The 15,907-nt window shown below is 43.4% G+C and overlaps 1 protein-coding gene and 1 non-coding gene across 2 annotated transcripts; both read right to left on the bottom strand.

The window, feature by feature from the left end:
* Positions 1-3,572: 3,572 nt before the first annotated feature.
* Positions 3,573-9,965, bottom strand: RPL32 (ribosomal protein L32). The gene is made up of 4 exons (XM_020791421.3): positions 9,613-9,965; positions 6,010-6,110; positions 5,655-5,836; positions 3,573-3,753 (listed from the first exon to the last, which is right to left on the bottom strand). Exons 2-4 carry the CDS (start codon positions 6,103-6,105, stop codon positions 3,624-3,626), a joined length of 408 nt encoding a protein of 135 aa, XP_020647080.1. The 5' UTR covers positions 6,106-6,110; positions 9,613-9,965; the 3' UTR covers positions 3,573-3,623.
* On the bottom strand, positions 6,172-6,311 carry LOC140705285 (small nucleolar RNA SNORA7). Its single transcript, XR_012084713.2, has one exon. It is a non-coding gene; the product is annotated as a small nucleolar RNA SNORA7 (small nucleolar RNA).
* Positions 9,966-15,907: the final 5,942 nt, after the last annotated feature.

A 15,907-nucleotide genomic window follows, 5' to 3' on the forward strand; every position in this document is an offset into this window, starting at 1 on the left:
CACTTTGCTTCAATTGCAGCTCTCTACCCAATTTTTTTTTTGTTTTTTGGTAAAGTTCTCCTTATACAGTATGTGAAATTGAAAGTAATCACTTAAACAACCATCATTTGTATAGTACAGACATAGAAGTTTTGAGACACCTAATTTTCCTGCCTACCTATACTGGTTAATAATTCAGTCTGCGAGTTGACTGTTTTTTCAATGAAGTTGACTTTCTGGAGGATTTGGGATCCCTAAACAGCACTAAATCTGATGAAGCATTTTAATATCCCAGCTATTTGAACTATATGATTCAGAAAAAAAAAATCAAGCAATACTATATGGCTTTAATATTGGTCAAAATCCTGTTGTGTAGTTTCACGCTCTGCCGCAGGAACAGTGTCCTCCTCAGAAGCAGATTGCCACCTATTAAGAACATCCTTATTTAATTACGGGGTGCACGTGGCTTACATGCGAGATGAAGTCACATGCACCCTTTATCAGCCGCAATCAGTCACTGACAAGATCATTCCCACTATGCAGGTGGAACCATCCAACAGGATTTCAGCCATTATATAAAACCAAAATCTTGTGTAAATCTTACCGGTAGTCCTTCCTAGAGTAGGCCCATTTACACATATGTAGACTTATCCTTCAGCAATTGATTCAGTGCTGGAACTAACAACTGGAGTTCCATCTTTACATTTTGACATAAACACATTCTTCCCTTCTTTGAAGGATGGCAACTGTTGCGTACCATCAAATCACATCTGGTTTAGTGACCTTAACAGTTTTTCAAGGTATGTAAGCTTTTTCTTCATGAGAAGAAAAGAGTCCTTGGAAAAAACCTTGATGTTAGGAAGGTGTGACGGCAAGAGGAGAAGGGGACGACCGAAGATGAGATGGCTGGATAGTGTCTGCGAAGCAACCAACATGAATATGACACAACTCCGGGAGGCAGTGAAAGATAGGAGGGCCTGGCGTGCTCTGGTCCATGGGGTCACGAAGAGTCGGACAAGACTAAATGACTAAACACACAAGCTTTTTAACAAGTGGTAGTTCGACCAAAGACACCTAAATGTGGCTCACCAGGGAAAAAAGCCTAAGCTTGAAGGATTTCATAGAAAATTTTGGAAGGGGCCTACAAGGCCATCAAGTCCAACCCCCTGTTTAATGCAGGAATACAATCAAAGCATATCTACCAGGTGATTATCCAAGTTTTTCTTGAATGCCTCCACTAACTCCAGAGGTAACTGTCATGCTGCTCTAACAGGAAATTTTTCCTGATATTCAACCGATATCTGGCTTCCTTTAACTTGAGCCCATTGTTGTGTGTCCTGCATTCTGGAATAATGGAGAACAGATCTTGGTCCTCCTCTGTCTTTCAAATATTTGAAAAGTGCTATCATATCACCCCTCAGCCTTCCTTTCTCAAGGCTAAACATGCCCAATTCTTTCAACCTTTCCTCATAAGGCTTGGTTTCCAGCCCCGATTATCCTCTGAACCTGTTCCAATTTGTTAGCATCCTTCTTGAAGTGTGGTGTCCAGAATTGGACACAATACTCTAGATGAGTCCTAACCAGTGCTGAATAGAGAGGAACTAGCACGTTGTGGGATTTGGAAACTATACTTCTATTAATGGACCCTAAAATAGCATTTGCCTTTTTTGTGGCCACATCACACTGTTAGCTCATATTTAGCTTCTAAGCTACGACAATTTGAAGACCCTTCTCACTTGTAGTTTTGCTGAGCCATGTATCCCCCATCTTGTAACTGCAATTGGTTTCTTTTTCTGAGGTGCAGTACTTTGCACTTATCCCTGTTGAATTTCATTCAGTTGCTTTTGGCCCAGTGCTCCAGCCTATCCAGATAATTTTGAATTTTGTTTCTGTCTTCTAGGGCAGAGGTCCCCAACCCCCAGTCCGCGTCCTGGCAGCAGTCCGCAGCCTATCCAGGACCAGGCCGTGGACACAGATCCACCCCCTGCAAGCGCTGTTGTGTGCATTTGCGCAAGCACGTTCTGCTCGCTGTGCGTGCATGGTGGCCCCCTGCAAGTGTCATTGCTTGCATGCATGCAAACTTGATTGTGCACATGCAAGGCCCCCCAAGTGTGATGTGTGCGCCTGCAAGCTCTGCCCCCCCTGCAGGCACACCACACAGTCTGTGGTTGGGGACCACTGTTCTAGGGGGTCAGCTATTTTGCCCAATTTGGTATCATCTGCAAATTAGACAAGCATTCCCTGCACTCCCTCATCCAAGTTATTAATACTGTAAAAATATTGAAGAGCAGTAGGCCCAGGACTGAGCCTTGGAGTACCCCACTAATTACCTCCTCCCAGTTAGAGGACCCATTAATCATCACCCTCTGAGTACAATTCTGTAGCCAATGGTGTATTCACCTGACACTTGATCTATCCAGACCACACCTAGTTAGCTTGCTAATCAGGATATCACGGCGCACTCTGACAAAAGCTTTGAAGTCAAGATATACTACATCTACCGCATTCTCTCTATCAGGGAGGTGACCTAATAAACAAGATGAAGTTAGTTTGGGAGGATTTGTTCTTGACAAATCCGTGTTGCCTTCTAGTTATTACTGCCTTATTTTTTAGGTGCTTGCACAATGACTTTACAATCTGCTCCAGAATTTTGCCTGGGACTGATGTCAGGCTGACTGGCCTGTAGTTCCCAGGTTCCTCTTTTCTGCCCTTTTTGAAGATAGGGACATTAGCCCTCCTCCAATCCTCTGGCACCTCACCCGTTTCCCATGATTTCAAGAAAATAATGGATAGCAGTTCTGAAAGTTCTTTAGCCAGTTCCTGGCTTTGAGGCCTAACTAGGCTTGGTTCTAATTCCCAGCTAGTACTGGGGTAGCTTGCTTTCTTAGCAGAAAAATCTTGGACAGAGCTAGGCCTAGCTATGCCACAAAGCTAGCCTAGTCCTTTTCTCCCAGGTGAGCCACATTTAAGCATGTATCAGGTTGAACTCCCAGGATGGACAATTGCTCATCCAGGCTTGAATGCTACATCCCTTGCCAACTCTTTGCCATAAAATTTAACTTGTTTCCAGAACTGACTAGACCACCTCCTGTTTCACTTTCACTGCTGAGACTAGTTCAGTTTTAGATTGAGGCTGTCAAATTTCCTTAGTATTGTGTTAGCATTTATTTGTGTTATTAGCCTCATGGTGCAGTAGTTAACCTGCTGTATTGCAGCCAAAACTGTGTTCATGAGCCAGACAACATCCTTATTATGTTGATACAAACTTGAGTTTGTCACTATATGGACAAAAGGAGCTTAAACAATGTGTTTTAAATACACATCTAAAAATATGTGAATATAACAGAACTGGTTGTGATATGACCTTGAGACCTTTATTTCCTCTAATCAAATGCATGTGTTCAATTCTTCTGTAGAAGACCAAGCAGTAATCAAATACTTGCTTCAAGGAAATGCTTGCTTATGGGAGCTCGGCATGCATAACGTGACCACTTGACAATTACTCCTCTCCTTTTTTTGCTTGCTGGCTATCTAACAGTGGGATTACAACTGCATTTCGCTTGACCCAGTATGGTACACACAAAGCACAGCAGTTTTCCAACACTTTGGAGCTTTATTAAATACAGTTGTACAAGAACAACAATTTATTCATTTTCCTCACTGCGCAATCTGGCATTTGGATTGGTGACTTTGATTGCAAGCTGGGCTGCTCTCTCCACAATTACCTTTCGATTCTTGGATGAAACATTATGTGCAATCTCTGCACAAAAGGACCTAATTAGGGAGAAAAAACAGGATGTCAGGAGTAGACCTGCAGAAGCCTGCTGTGGACACGGAGCCAGCTTTCTCCTTGGTCTGTCAGATGCAGTACACTTAGTCAAAACTCCTAGTGAAATTCTAACCCCCCCCCTTTTGCAGTGACTCTGAAACAACCAAGCACGACATATACATTGTTGTCCGACTTGCCATTTAAAAAAGAACAAAGACATTGTATCTAGTGCAACTATTTCTAGTTACTAGAATGAAAAATAGCCAAATAACTAACTAATCTCCTGCCATGTTCCCCCGAACATAAGGGTCTTATATTAATTTTTGCTCCAAAAACACACTAGGGCTTATTTTCAGGGGATGCTTTATTTTACAGTCATGTTATCATCCTTTGGTTACTGCACAATGGTGGACGGCGAGGTTTCACTTAACTGGGGCTTATTTTTCAAGTAGGGCTTATAAGCATCCTGAAAAATCATACTAAGGCTTATTTTCAGATGAAACAGGGTACACTGCCCAACATCCCCTCTCTGGAGAATTTGGAGGCCCCTCTGGAACAAAATGAAGGGTCACAGTCAAGTATGAGAAGAGGAAAGCACAAGGGGAAACCTTGTTGTGCCAGCGGAAGTCTGCCTATTTAACACAGGATGAAATCCAGTGGATCCACCCTTGCTTCTTCAGAACAGAAGGAATCCTTTCATTCCAGCGAAGGCTTCCTGCTGAAGGAAAAGAATTTTGCCTCATTTCTCCCTCCCCACTATTTCTATATTACTGAGAGAACTGGGGGCTCCATGGGGACTGAGAAAATTTCCATCCTTCCCAGAGCTCTGCCAAGCGCATAAATCTAAAAGCACTGAAGTATTTTTCACTTTTACATTTGTGTCAAGGAGCTCAGTCAGCATTTTAGTCTGCTAACACTTTAGGGGGAGACTGCACAGAGAAACCAAGGTGGTGTATACGACACTGAACCAAGGCTTCCCAGAGGCAAGTCCAGCGGTTCCCATACCATGACAGAAAAACTTTTCAGGCAATGCTTAAGGAGCATCAATCAATCTTCACAGCAGTTTAAAATGCTTCAAAAACATAATGATCCTATAAAAAGTCAATCTTCTCTCTTGCACCCTACTTTCAAATTTGTATGGATATTGTACTGGCCTACAGGATTCTATGACGGTGTGACAGAATTCTTCTCCCAGACACAAGCAAAGGAGGCAAAAGAGTGGAAGGGAGACTCAATAAAACACAGGCCTCTGCATTACTGCTGGGAAAGAGAATCTTGTTTGGCCGACTCCACATTTAACAGGCCAGTTCAAAAGGGTGATCTGAACCTCTGAAAAGCCTTTATAGTACTCATCACTTTTAAATTACCTAATTTTCTAAAGGATTGTCTTTACTCATACAGTCTTGCCCATGTACTAAATTCTATTTCATCTTTCTTCCCATTAAGTTCACATGTGCACTAGGGAACAGAGCTTTATCAACAGTGGCCCCAAATCTTTGCAACTTTTTTTCTAAATTCTAGACCCTGTCCATTCAATTCTGGCTTTTAGACATGCTTTGAACGCCTTCCTTTCCATGGATACCTCTGATTCTAAAGGCTGGCAGTACAGTTCTTGGGGCATCTGTCTTGGTGACATCTTAAAATACTAACTTTTGTATTTTTTTAATGGGAGCTTTTGTGGGCAAGTCCACTTTGTCAGACAACTTGTTTCTCACTTTTTCTGTTGCTTCAACAGAACTTATTCCTAAGAAAAGCTACTTAAAATGTCCCTTCAAAAACCTTTAAAACTAACAGCACGACTCTATGATTTGCATCCAGCTACTGCTTCTGACCGCAACCCAATACAGATCAACTAAGCATGACAAAGTGTTAACTTAAAAGAGTAATGATCTATTTTCAAACTTACTTGTTGCTCATCATAAGCACCTCAAGCTCCTTGACATTATGCACCAGAAACTTCCTGAATCCTGAAGGCAACATATGCTTTGTCTTCTTGTTACTACCATACCCAATGTTGGGCATCAAGATTTGACCCTTGAACCTTCTGCGAACTCTGTTGTCGATACCTCTTGGCTTGCGCCAGTTACGCTGCAGAAATTCAAAGAGAAATGGGCAACATGAGCTCCTGAACATTTCCATCAAGGCTTTGATGATATATGATTTCTCAAAGCAAATGAAAAAGAACCAACTACCAATGAACATCCAGAACATTTTACACCAAGGGGGAGTTATATATACTTGTTCATTAAAAACACACTTGCCTTGATTTTAACATAGCGATCAGACTGATGACGGATGAACTTCTTGGTCCTCTTCTTGACAATTTTAGCCTTGATAAGAGGTCTTAGGGCAGGCATGGTGTCTACGAAAAACAGAGCACAAGTAAGAAACCACATATAACAAGGAATAAGTGACTGCTGTAAGCTTGTTGCAGAGGTAACTTCCGATCACTAGCTTAGTTCAGAGCCAGGAATGGAATGGGTACTTTTCTGCAGCTTCTCTCCCTCCCGTGTCCAAAGCTGGAAGAGTATTAAAGGCTCTCCAGATGCGATCCTGGGAGGTCAATAATTTATGGATCGAACCTTTCTTCTTTTTTCGTATTTAATGACAAGCCTTTAGAATAGCAGAACCTTAGAAACTGCTCAGAGCCGTCTACATTTGAAACAGGTGTAAGCAATTCATGGCCCTTCACATGTTGTTGGACTGTACATTCACTATTGATTTTTCATGGTTAAAGCTGATGGGGCTGGAGCTCAGCACCTGAAAGGCTAAAAATTATCCACTTGTGGTCTAACATGCACACACACCCATATTTTGCTGCATCATCTTTCCACAGAAGAATTTCCATTTCTAACATGGCTTTGTTTCATAAAAATAGCAAGACTAAATGGATGTAATCATTGTAAATCGGGACACTTCCAAAGACATAACTGACTTTTCCCCAGATTCTACTGCTTACTTCCTTTGCCAATAAGACTGTTACTGCTCCTAGCCCAGCATCTAACCACACTCTGTATCCTGGACTTGCTCCTAAACTTTCGCACTTCCAGGAGACTGCAGGGGCAGACTACACTGCACTTTTTTACAGCATCTAGGCTAGGCTGTCAAATGCTGTGGTGCAACTGTGAGGCTTCCAACTATATACACCAGAAAAACATTCTCATGTTCAGTTTACAGCCCACTTCCTAGGTTGATGTCCAGCTTTTGTTCTCCTCATGAAACTGACACAATTGGAAAATGTTGATCGCATGGGATTCAACTGCAAGGCCTTGATGTATGTCTGTATGCACGCATGCACACACGCACAAACATTTTCAAGTAAAGCTGACAGTCAAAACAACGCGAGGATGTAACCCAAAGCTCCCAATATGACGGGATACTGTGGCCAGTTCTATGTGGATAGAACAGTTGGCCTACTTACAGACTCTACTGTACTGCATATGACCCTCTGAGAATAATGGGGTGAAAAATGGGGCACTCTAGGGAGTCACTGGATCCAAATACTGGATCAATGGGAGGGGAAATCCAAATATAACTCTGCAGCAGGTTTTCTGGTAGCATGAAGAGGAAGAAAGTTCTATCTTGCTAGTATGCATGAACCAGTGCTACATCGGATACAGACCAAAGCCCACCCCTCCCCGCCTTATTCCTGTAGACCATCCTGACCACATCTGATGTGATTGAGGAAGCTAAGAAGTGTCAGGACTGGTAAGCTTTTGGATGGAACTGGGGGAAAACATCAGGTGTTTTATTGTGGGAGGCCTGCAGTTCTATGGTGGAGCCCAGAGCAGGTGATTCGCACGCAGAAGGTCCCAGGTTCAATTCTTCTGGTAGAGCCAAGAAAAGAATTGTGCCCAAAGCCCCTGGAAAGCTGCTGCCAGTCAGAGTTGACGATACTGGGCTAACAGGACCAATGGTATGACTCAATATAAAGCACCTTGTATTCTCCTAAACACATCCCCCAAATTTTTTCCCCAGAGGCTTTTTTGCATGGTAATAACTAGAATTGTCTGCAAACTCCCACAAGCTTCGTAGGAGAGTAGGGGGGAGAAAACACCAAATATTCAGCCCCTTTAGAGTCAACAAAACATTTCTAAAATGGGAAATTAGAGATGACTACATCCAGAACTTTTCACGTGGAGGCTTCTATACCATAGGGTTTCCCCCTTACCTTAGGACTGGCTTATAAAGCTTATACATTTACCTTACTTGTTTCTTTTACTATTTAAATGCCTCTTGTTATTTGAAAATGCTCAGGAATAAACATCAGGCAAGTCTGCCATTAAAGTCCCAATAAATTTAAGCCAGAATTTCAAGGAAAGGCTTTGAGGAATCCTTCTCATCACCAGCAAAGATGGTATAAAAATAAGGATTTGTCATGACATGGACATTCCCAGAGCATGAATTAAACTCACTTCTAAGTTTTCTTAAAACCAAGTTCTTTTGGGTACTAAAGTCACCTATCTTCTGCTCATGTCATACTTCAGCTGTGTATGTTTAATTTTAGCAAGCACAGGCATATCTTAACATAATAGAATTAAGGACCATGTGACTTCTCATTTGATAGAAGACTACAACCCCCATCAAAGTCAACTAGCACAACCTGTGATAAATGATGATGAGACATGCAGTCCAACAATATCTTAAGGGCTCCAGGCTCTCTGTCATTATGTGACAGAATTATAAGAGCACTACCACACTCTGTAAGAGTAACACAGCCTTCTATTTCAGCCCTTGGGTGACCTTACATACAAGACCCAAGATCTTTTTGAAAATGCATGTTAAGATGACCCCAAACCATAAAATGCTCTGCAACTGTTCTGCTTTGTTTTGACAAACATCACCCCCAAACTGTTTGGAAAAAAGGCGAGAAGACTTCTTTAAGCATAAACCTGAGAGCCACGACAATATAACTACCATGAATTTAACCAGGTCATGATTTTTCAGGAAAGACAACACTCTCTACCTAGAAAACTGTGGAAAGCATTGCCGTAACTTGCTATCAATCCAACAGCACGCCATTTTTGTTAATGTTACTATGGTTGCAACTGCCCACATGTTCATCTGGGGAGAAGCCATATCAAACTCTGCAGAATTTAATTCAGAGCACTGCGAAGATACATAACGTTTGCATCGGTAACAGGTAACGAACCACACAAATTCCCACCATCAAGTCACGTAGGCTTTTAAGCGTGTGCCGCGATCCTCTTTGCAAACAAAACCCATTAAAGGAAAGCAACAGCCGAGCCCTCCATCTATCCTTCACACCCACCCACACCCACACCCACTCCCAGCCGAAAGACCATCACAAACCAACCGATTCATTTATCGGATAATACAAGCAGCATTTCTTCCATCACGTGGGGTCTCCAGGCAGCCTCCCGGCCGGGCATCCAACCCACCCCTTGCCTTCTGGGAGCCCCCACCGGATACCTTCGGGACACGCACGCCTGAAGGGCAGAGATGGGGAAGACTGCGGGAGGGGGGGGGCTCTCGCCTTCCACGTGGACTACAACGCCCATCAGCCCGCCATGCAGGAGGTACATCCCAGCATCCCCAGAGCCACAGGCTCCCAAGGACCAATGGGCCCCGTCCCTTCCCACAAACCCAGAGGCTCAAGGGACTCGGGCCAAAAAGCGCGTTCCCACCCACCCACCCACCCACCCCCGGCCGGCCTCTCCTGCCCACGGCCTTTCCGCAAGCCGAGCCGGCGAGCCCAAGCCCTGGGGAGCGGCCCGCTCGGCAGCGCGCCTGGAAATAGCCAGCGGTGCCAACGGGAGCAACGCCCGCCTAGCTCCCGGGAGCAGCCGCAGGCTCTCGGGGCCCCCTTCGGGCCAGGATGCCGGCGGATTCCCCGGGCTTACCGGCAGGAGAAGAACAGCGGCCCCAGCAGGCCCCGAGCGCCGAAAGAAAGAGGGAAAGCGGAAGCCGCAAGGCTTGATGGGAAGGCGGAGACAGGTCCTGGTAGGTCACGTCAACTCCCTCCCAGGGTCCCGGATGAGGGAAAAGAAGCGGATCTTCTCCTTAGGCGTTTCAGACTCCTGGCGGAAAATTTCAGTCAATTCCTACACAAAAAAACGCAATCAAAAAGGGCTCAGGAAAACACTTCGGTCACTATCTGTGATATCAGCCACTACTACGACTTGAATACAAGCGTTAAGGACCTGGAAACGTCACACCCGACAACACGTGCCACGGAGGTGCAGTCTACAGATATAAGAAAAGCTTAGACGTACCAGTCCTCTCAACAGAAGAAGAAACTCAAGATTTGAGGTTTCCGAAGAGGTGGCCGAGTCTGTGCAAGCATTATCAGGCAAAATCCCGAAGAAACAAAACAAAACGAAACACTCCGTTCCATTCTGTTTCTTTATGTCTGGCGAAACGGACGTGTCCATGGAAGCTTACTTGTTTAAAGGGTCGGGGTAAACCGCCTTTTACTTTATCCCATATACAGAATAGTTAGTCTTTAAGGTGCCACCTGTTTTTGTCTTGTTTCGTTTCGTTTCACTCTTTGGGGAGAGCTGGGATGACGGGCAAGAGCTGCCTGCCCAGAAACAAAAGGTTATTCAGGCTCAAGTCCCACTGAATAACCCTGGACGACGGAAGGGGGCTGTTTTCAAAGAAATTCCATTGCTTTTCTCCCCCCATGTATGTCGTCCACCATGACTATTTCTTCTGCCCCTGTTGCTAGGAAAAGACTTGCAAAGGGCTCGGAAGTGCAACCCTCTATACCTTCCTATTTTTAATGTCTACGCAACAGAACGGACGACGGGTGAAGGAGCCTTGGAGGCACTGGAGTCGATGCCGCTGCTACAGAGACACCTAGCGGTGGAAGCTTGGTAGTGCAAGTGGAGTCTGTCGCGCGCGGTTCTGGCTGCCTCCTGAGTTGCGCGTGCCACTCCTGTATGCATTTTCTCTTCTAAAGGCATCCCTTGGATAGCAACTCCTACGTTTCTAAACATGTTGCTTTTTAGGGCAGATACAGAACTTTGGAGATTTGTGGTTTGATCAAGTAAGGCAATTCTCCCACCCACCCTGCTCCATGCATGGTTGGCTGTGGTCACTTCATCTCTGGATGCCATCTGACTGGTGACTAATCTCCTTGTGGGTAGCCAGGCCGACATACAGGTTGCCTGAAGGGCTCTACCCTAAGCCTCACCAGCCAGGTAGTCTCTCAAAATTATTCCTCATTGGTGTAGACCTCAAGAACTCCATGCAATAAGGCTTATCAAAATTCTCCACCCTATTTATGGGCAGAGAAATTGCAAGGAGGTGTTTATCAAAGTTCTTCTAGAAAAGGAGAAATGCTCCAAGTGGTTTTTGTGGGTTTTTCGGGCTCTTTGGCCGTGTTCTGAAGGTTGTTCTTCCTAACGTTTCGCCAGTCTCTGTGGCCGGCATCTTCAGAGGACAGCACTCAGAACACGGCCAAAGAGCCCGAAAAACCCACAACAACCATTAGATCCCGGCCATGAAAGCCTTCACGAATACAGAAGTGCTCCAACATTATCTCAAGCTGAGGCTTATCATTAGAACTGATTTTAGAAAAGCTTTGTTCTTTTCCACCCTAAAAATGTTTGGGGATTTTAATACTGCCACTGCAAAGGTTAACAACAACCACTGCATTAGTGGTTCAGCCACCCTTTTGCCTCCTCCACAAATCTCTCTTCCTCCTGTTGTCCTGCAGTGGTGTTAGTGAGGAGGCAGTCAGCCAAATATGATTGAGAAACTTTGGAAATAATTATTCTAAGTGGTTTAAGAGGTACTTATCCTTCCAATCACCACAATATCAATAAGTATAAAAACTGTTTTAAAAAAACTAGATTGAAATTACACATATTGCTCTTTTCCTAAAAGGAGCAAGAATAGGAACTGTATCAACTTTGAGGGAGGTTTTGGAGGAACATAAGATAATTTTTTCTTCTGCACACATACCGTGGGGGTTTCTGCAGACAATACTAAGCATCCTGATAGGTTCATAAGGAGATAAGCCACATTTCACACCAACTGAAGCTTCTGGACTCTCAAGGGTAGCCACATACAAAACATATTGCGGTAGTCAATACCGAGTGCAAATAAAATATGGTTGACAGTTGTCAAGTTGGTCAGGCAAAATCCAAAGAAACAAAACAAAGACAAAAACATGTGGCACCTTAAAGACTATTATATTTTAATGTAAGCTTTCTTGGACGCGTCCACTTTGTCAGATATAAAAAAAAAAACAGAATGTCGATGAAATATCAGTTTCACATTCTAAATGTTCATTAGTTAGATGCAGTAATTAGGCCAATGTTTGTTTTAGGGTCCTGTTGCAAAAATTCCTTTAGAAGACAGAAAACAGATACTAGGTCTGAGAGGAGATGGGGGAATAGAGAGAAAAGGGGGGGAAAGTTGAAGATGCTATTGAACCTCAAGAGGGAAAAGAAAGAATAAAAGAAGTTAGCAGAGGAATCGTGTGTTAATGTAGGGAATATAGACAGTTTTTTATCTTAGAGTCTTGTGATTAGAGATGGGCTTGTGAAGAAAATAACAATGGCAGTGGATAACAGCAGAGCTGTTACATTTGGTAATGGCAAATGTACCACTTTGCCAAGTTGGTTCCTCTCCAGTCAGTGCACTAAACTGAATTGTGCAAAGGCACTCCTCAACCACTGCTAACTGATCATGATGATGATGTGCCATCAAGTGAATTCTGACTTATTGCAACCCTTTTCAGGCTTCTCTACTAGGTAGAGAGTACTCAGAGGTGGTTTCTGTGGCGTCCGCCCAGGTCATAAATATTCATATGCTATCTGCATAGACCAATGGGAGTGCTGGAAGGGTGGAGTCACGATATACAAGGGACTCAGCAGGAGGAGGGGGAGTTAGGTAATTTTAGTTGAAGAGATTGAAAGTTTTGGACTTTGGGCGAGGGAGTGGGGGTTGAGAGTGGATTTATATTTATTCTATTTGTACCCTGCCTATCTGGTCAATACTACCACTCTGGATGAAGGAGAGTGTTTATTAAGAGTTAACAATACTGCTTAAACTATCATCATCTGTCACAATAAACAATTTCTGTTTTGTTCTTTTTAAATATGGCCTGGACCTCGATTATTAATAATAGGTAATGTTGATGTAATCAACTGGTGGCAGCTGAGGGGCATGTAGCATGAACTCTTAGTTTGGTGAAACAAGCAGGGGTTATGTGGGGATCGTGACAAATTGGTGGCACAGTGCTGAGATACAAAACGATCCAGTAAAAAGATTGAATGGGCTTGAGTTTAAAGGTATTCCCAGCTGGAAGGGGTTAGGATCTGAGGTAAGAAGTGGTTACCCGTTAGAGTTTTATTGAATTCTTAGTTTCTGGGCTTCTGAACCCAGAGCTGGGCAATCCTAAAATAAGGAAAATACTTCTCAAGAGAAACCATTTTATCTCAGGATTTACAAGACCTAGTGGCTAGCTCAAAATCCAGAGCTCTGAGGGTAAAGAGCAGTGGTGGATAGAGTGGAAGCCTAGGTCAGGGTAGATCTGAGGTGATAATTAAAGCTAAGCAGAAAGTTGTTACTGTATTGTATCTGGAGACAAAAATTGCCGACAGAAATATTTTGACCTGTGTTGTGAGCTTGAGAGTGGCTGAGGCAAGCTGCTTGGAAAAGTGCAACCTAGTTATAAGGACAGCCACTGAAAGAGAGAAAAGGGCTTGTACCTTTGGCTTTCTTAAGGGAAAAGAACCAGTCCAGGTTAATAAAAAATTGTATTGTTTATGCCGCCCAAAAGAAGTAAAAAGTTGGTATGGAGGCACAGGTTGAGCCCCAGGGTGCTGAGGGAAATGGGAACCCTTAAATTCAGAGTGAGGAAGAAACTGAGGGCTCACTAATAATTGCTTCAGAGGGAGAAAATATCCAAAGCTCCCAATATTTGGAAAAATGGAATTTAAACTGAGGGAGCTAGCTAGGAAAAACCAATTAGAATTGGAAAAAGGAAACAGGAAACGGGAATTTGAGCAAGAAAACAAGAGAAGGGAATTTGAGCAAAGAGAAAAAGAAATGCAGTTCCATATTGAGATGAAGAAATTGGAATTAACTGCTCAAAATAATAATAATTCCAGTGTGGGTAATCTCTCAAAAATCAACCTAAAGAAATTTCCCCACTATCTTTTGGGGCACATTTCATGCAACTTGGGACACGTTTCATGCAGTATCTCAATAAATGGCTGGACCAGGAACATGTTAGACCAAACACCTTAGGCCAAATGAAAAAATGTAAAATTATTCAATTTTACAAGGGGAGTTATGTTATCTGGTTAAGGTTAAGGATCCTAAAAATGTGCTGCAGGCTTATGAATATGCTGATTCTATTAGTGGTATCAGAGATCCTCGATTTTCTGAGGTAAAAACTGACAGAAAATGATGAAACGACAGGAGGAGCGTGTCCTCATCCAGTAGAGATTGTTACAAACAGCTATGATGTCACCTGTCCTTCAAGGTTTAGGCTGGAGTGTTAACATCCAATGGTGGTCGGAAGGCGGGACATCAGGGGGAGGAGCTGGGATATATAGGGGTGTGTATATGTGTGAGGGTCAGATCAGGATCTGTGAGTGCTGAGATGAGATAGTGATCAGATTGTGTGGAGATATGAGTCTGTGTGAGCTAGAGCCTTTCTTTATGTGATTACCTGATTTATTTGTTATACCAATCTTAATGTACCAATCAATAAACTTTAGTTATTTTGTTTGAAATCCATTCCGGCCTGAAGATACTTATTGCAGGGAATGGTTGGTGGCAGACTACCAGAAGAGTAACAGTGGAGTGACGTAGTGACCTTCCTTTGTGACGTAGGAGGCCGTTACAGAGATTACCTCAGAAATACCCAAGCTAATGGAAGCCATTTTAAAACTAAACCCTCATCCCCAGAGCACAGTCCCCTGAAATAAAATAATCCTGAGGGAAAAGTTAATAAAACGTTTATTCTGAACTTAGACCCAATAAATAATGTTTTTCCTGTGGAGAAGTGGGACATTTTTGGGCCCAATGTGAAAATCAAAAGGATAAGAATTTCAGTCAGACTGAAAAAGTATTTTGCCTTCGGTCTTTAGCAGCTGAAGCTAGCAGCAGCCCTTTTGCTAAGGAAACGGACTTGACAGAAAGCCCAGAAATTCCTGAAGCTAGAGTGGTACTGTACAATGTTTCCTAATCAAATGTGATCCCGTTTTGCTAGAGGGCTCAGGAGACCAGATTTTTTATCAACGATGTAAAATATCTTAGCCTTAAAGATTCATGTTCACAGATAGCTATTTGCCATCCTGATATAATCCCTGAGGAAGACATGATAGAACATGAGAAGGTCTCCGTTAAAGGGATCGGTTTGGCCTATGGCCAAAATATCTGTGAACTATAATGGGTGGTCTAGTATATGGAAAGTAGCAGTGTCAGACCAAATCCCAGCTCCTTGTCTGATTGGTTTAAATCTAGCCAAGCATGTACAGAGTGTTTTAATAGTAACCTGCTCTCAGGGAGGCAAATTGAAGCCTCTGAGGGAAGCACTGAAACTCTTGTTGAACTACCTACTTTAAGCAAACATCCTGAAATGAGAGACAGCTGATTTACTGGCCAAACCTGGGCTCTAAATTCTCCAGCAAGGAATCAGGCAGATGCAGCCAGCTGAACCAAAGGCCCAATTTTATTGAATAGCAACAAAGAAAAGGTCAGCTGGGACTTCTCTTAAAAGCAGAGAGGACCCCAAAAATACAGTGTATCTAAGTTTTATAACGATGCAAAGAGTGTCGGTGTCAGAGGTACATAATCCAGAGAACCATATGGGTTCTTTGCCTTTTTCTGAGGGACTAACATTAAAGCTCCCTCATATTTTTCTGGCTGAACCACAATGGAGGCAAACCATCCTACATATCTCAAATGGTCTTCTCCCCCTCTGTCCCCTCCTCCACCCAGTCCACCATAAAAGATAGAATGTCTGAGGAAAAGCTCCCTTTGGAGGGCCACAAAGGTGACAAGGAAAGAACCACAGACCAAATTTGTGTGTATAATTTTATCATGTGTCTTTTAGTAAGCCCAGATCGCCTGCTCACAAGCTCTCTCTTGTCCAGAACACAGCCGAGGAGCGATCCCAATTCTGGGTGTGCCTTACTCGCGCACATTCCCATGCCTTGCAAGTTACGGCTT

The sequence above is a fragment of the Pogona vitticeps genome, chromosome 2, assembly GCF_051106095.1.
Source record: "Pogona vitticeps strain Pit_001003342236 chromosome 2, PviZW2.1, whole genome shotgun sequence".
Taxonomy (NCBI): Eukaryota; Metazoa; Chordata; class Lepidosauria; order Squamata; family Agamidae; genus Pogona; species Pogona vitticeps.

Bases quoted from the DNA above. Each gene is read 5' to 3' on its own strand.
- RPL32 (XM_020791421.3), bottom strand. From the start codon at position 6,105: ATGCCTGCCCTAAGACCTCTTATCAAGGCTAAAATTGTCAAGAAGAGG. The intron at 5,837-6,009 runs GCAAGTGTGTTT...GAATTTCTGCAG, and splicing joins ATCGCTATGTTAAAATCAAG to CGTAACTGGCGCAAGCCAAG. The intron at 3,754-5,654 runs GTAAGTTTGAAA...CTCCCTAATTAG, and splicing joins GTGCTTATGATGAGCAACAA to GTCCTTTTGTGCAGAGATTG.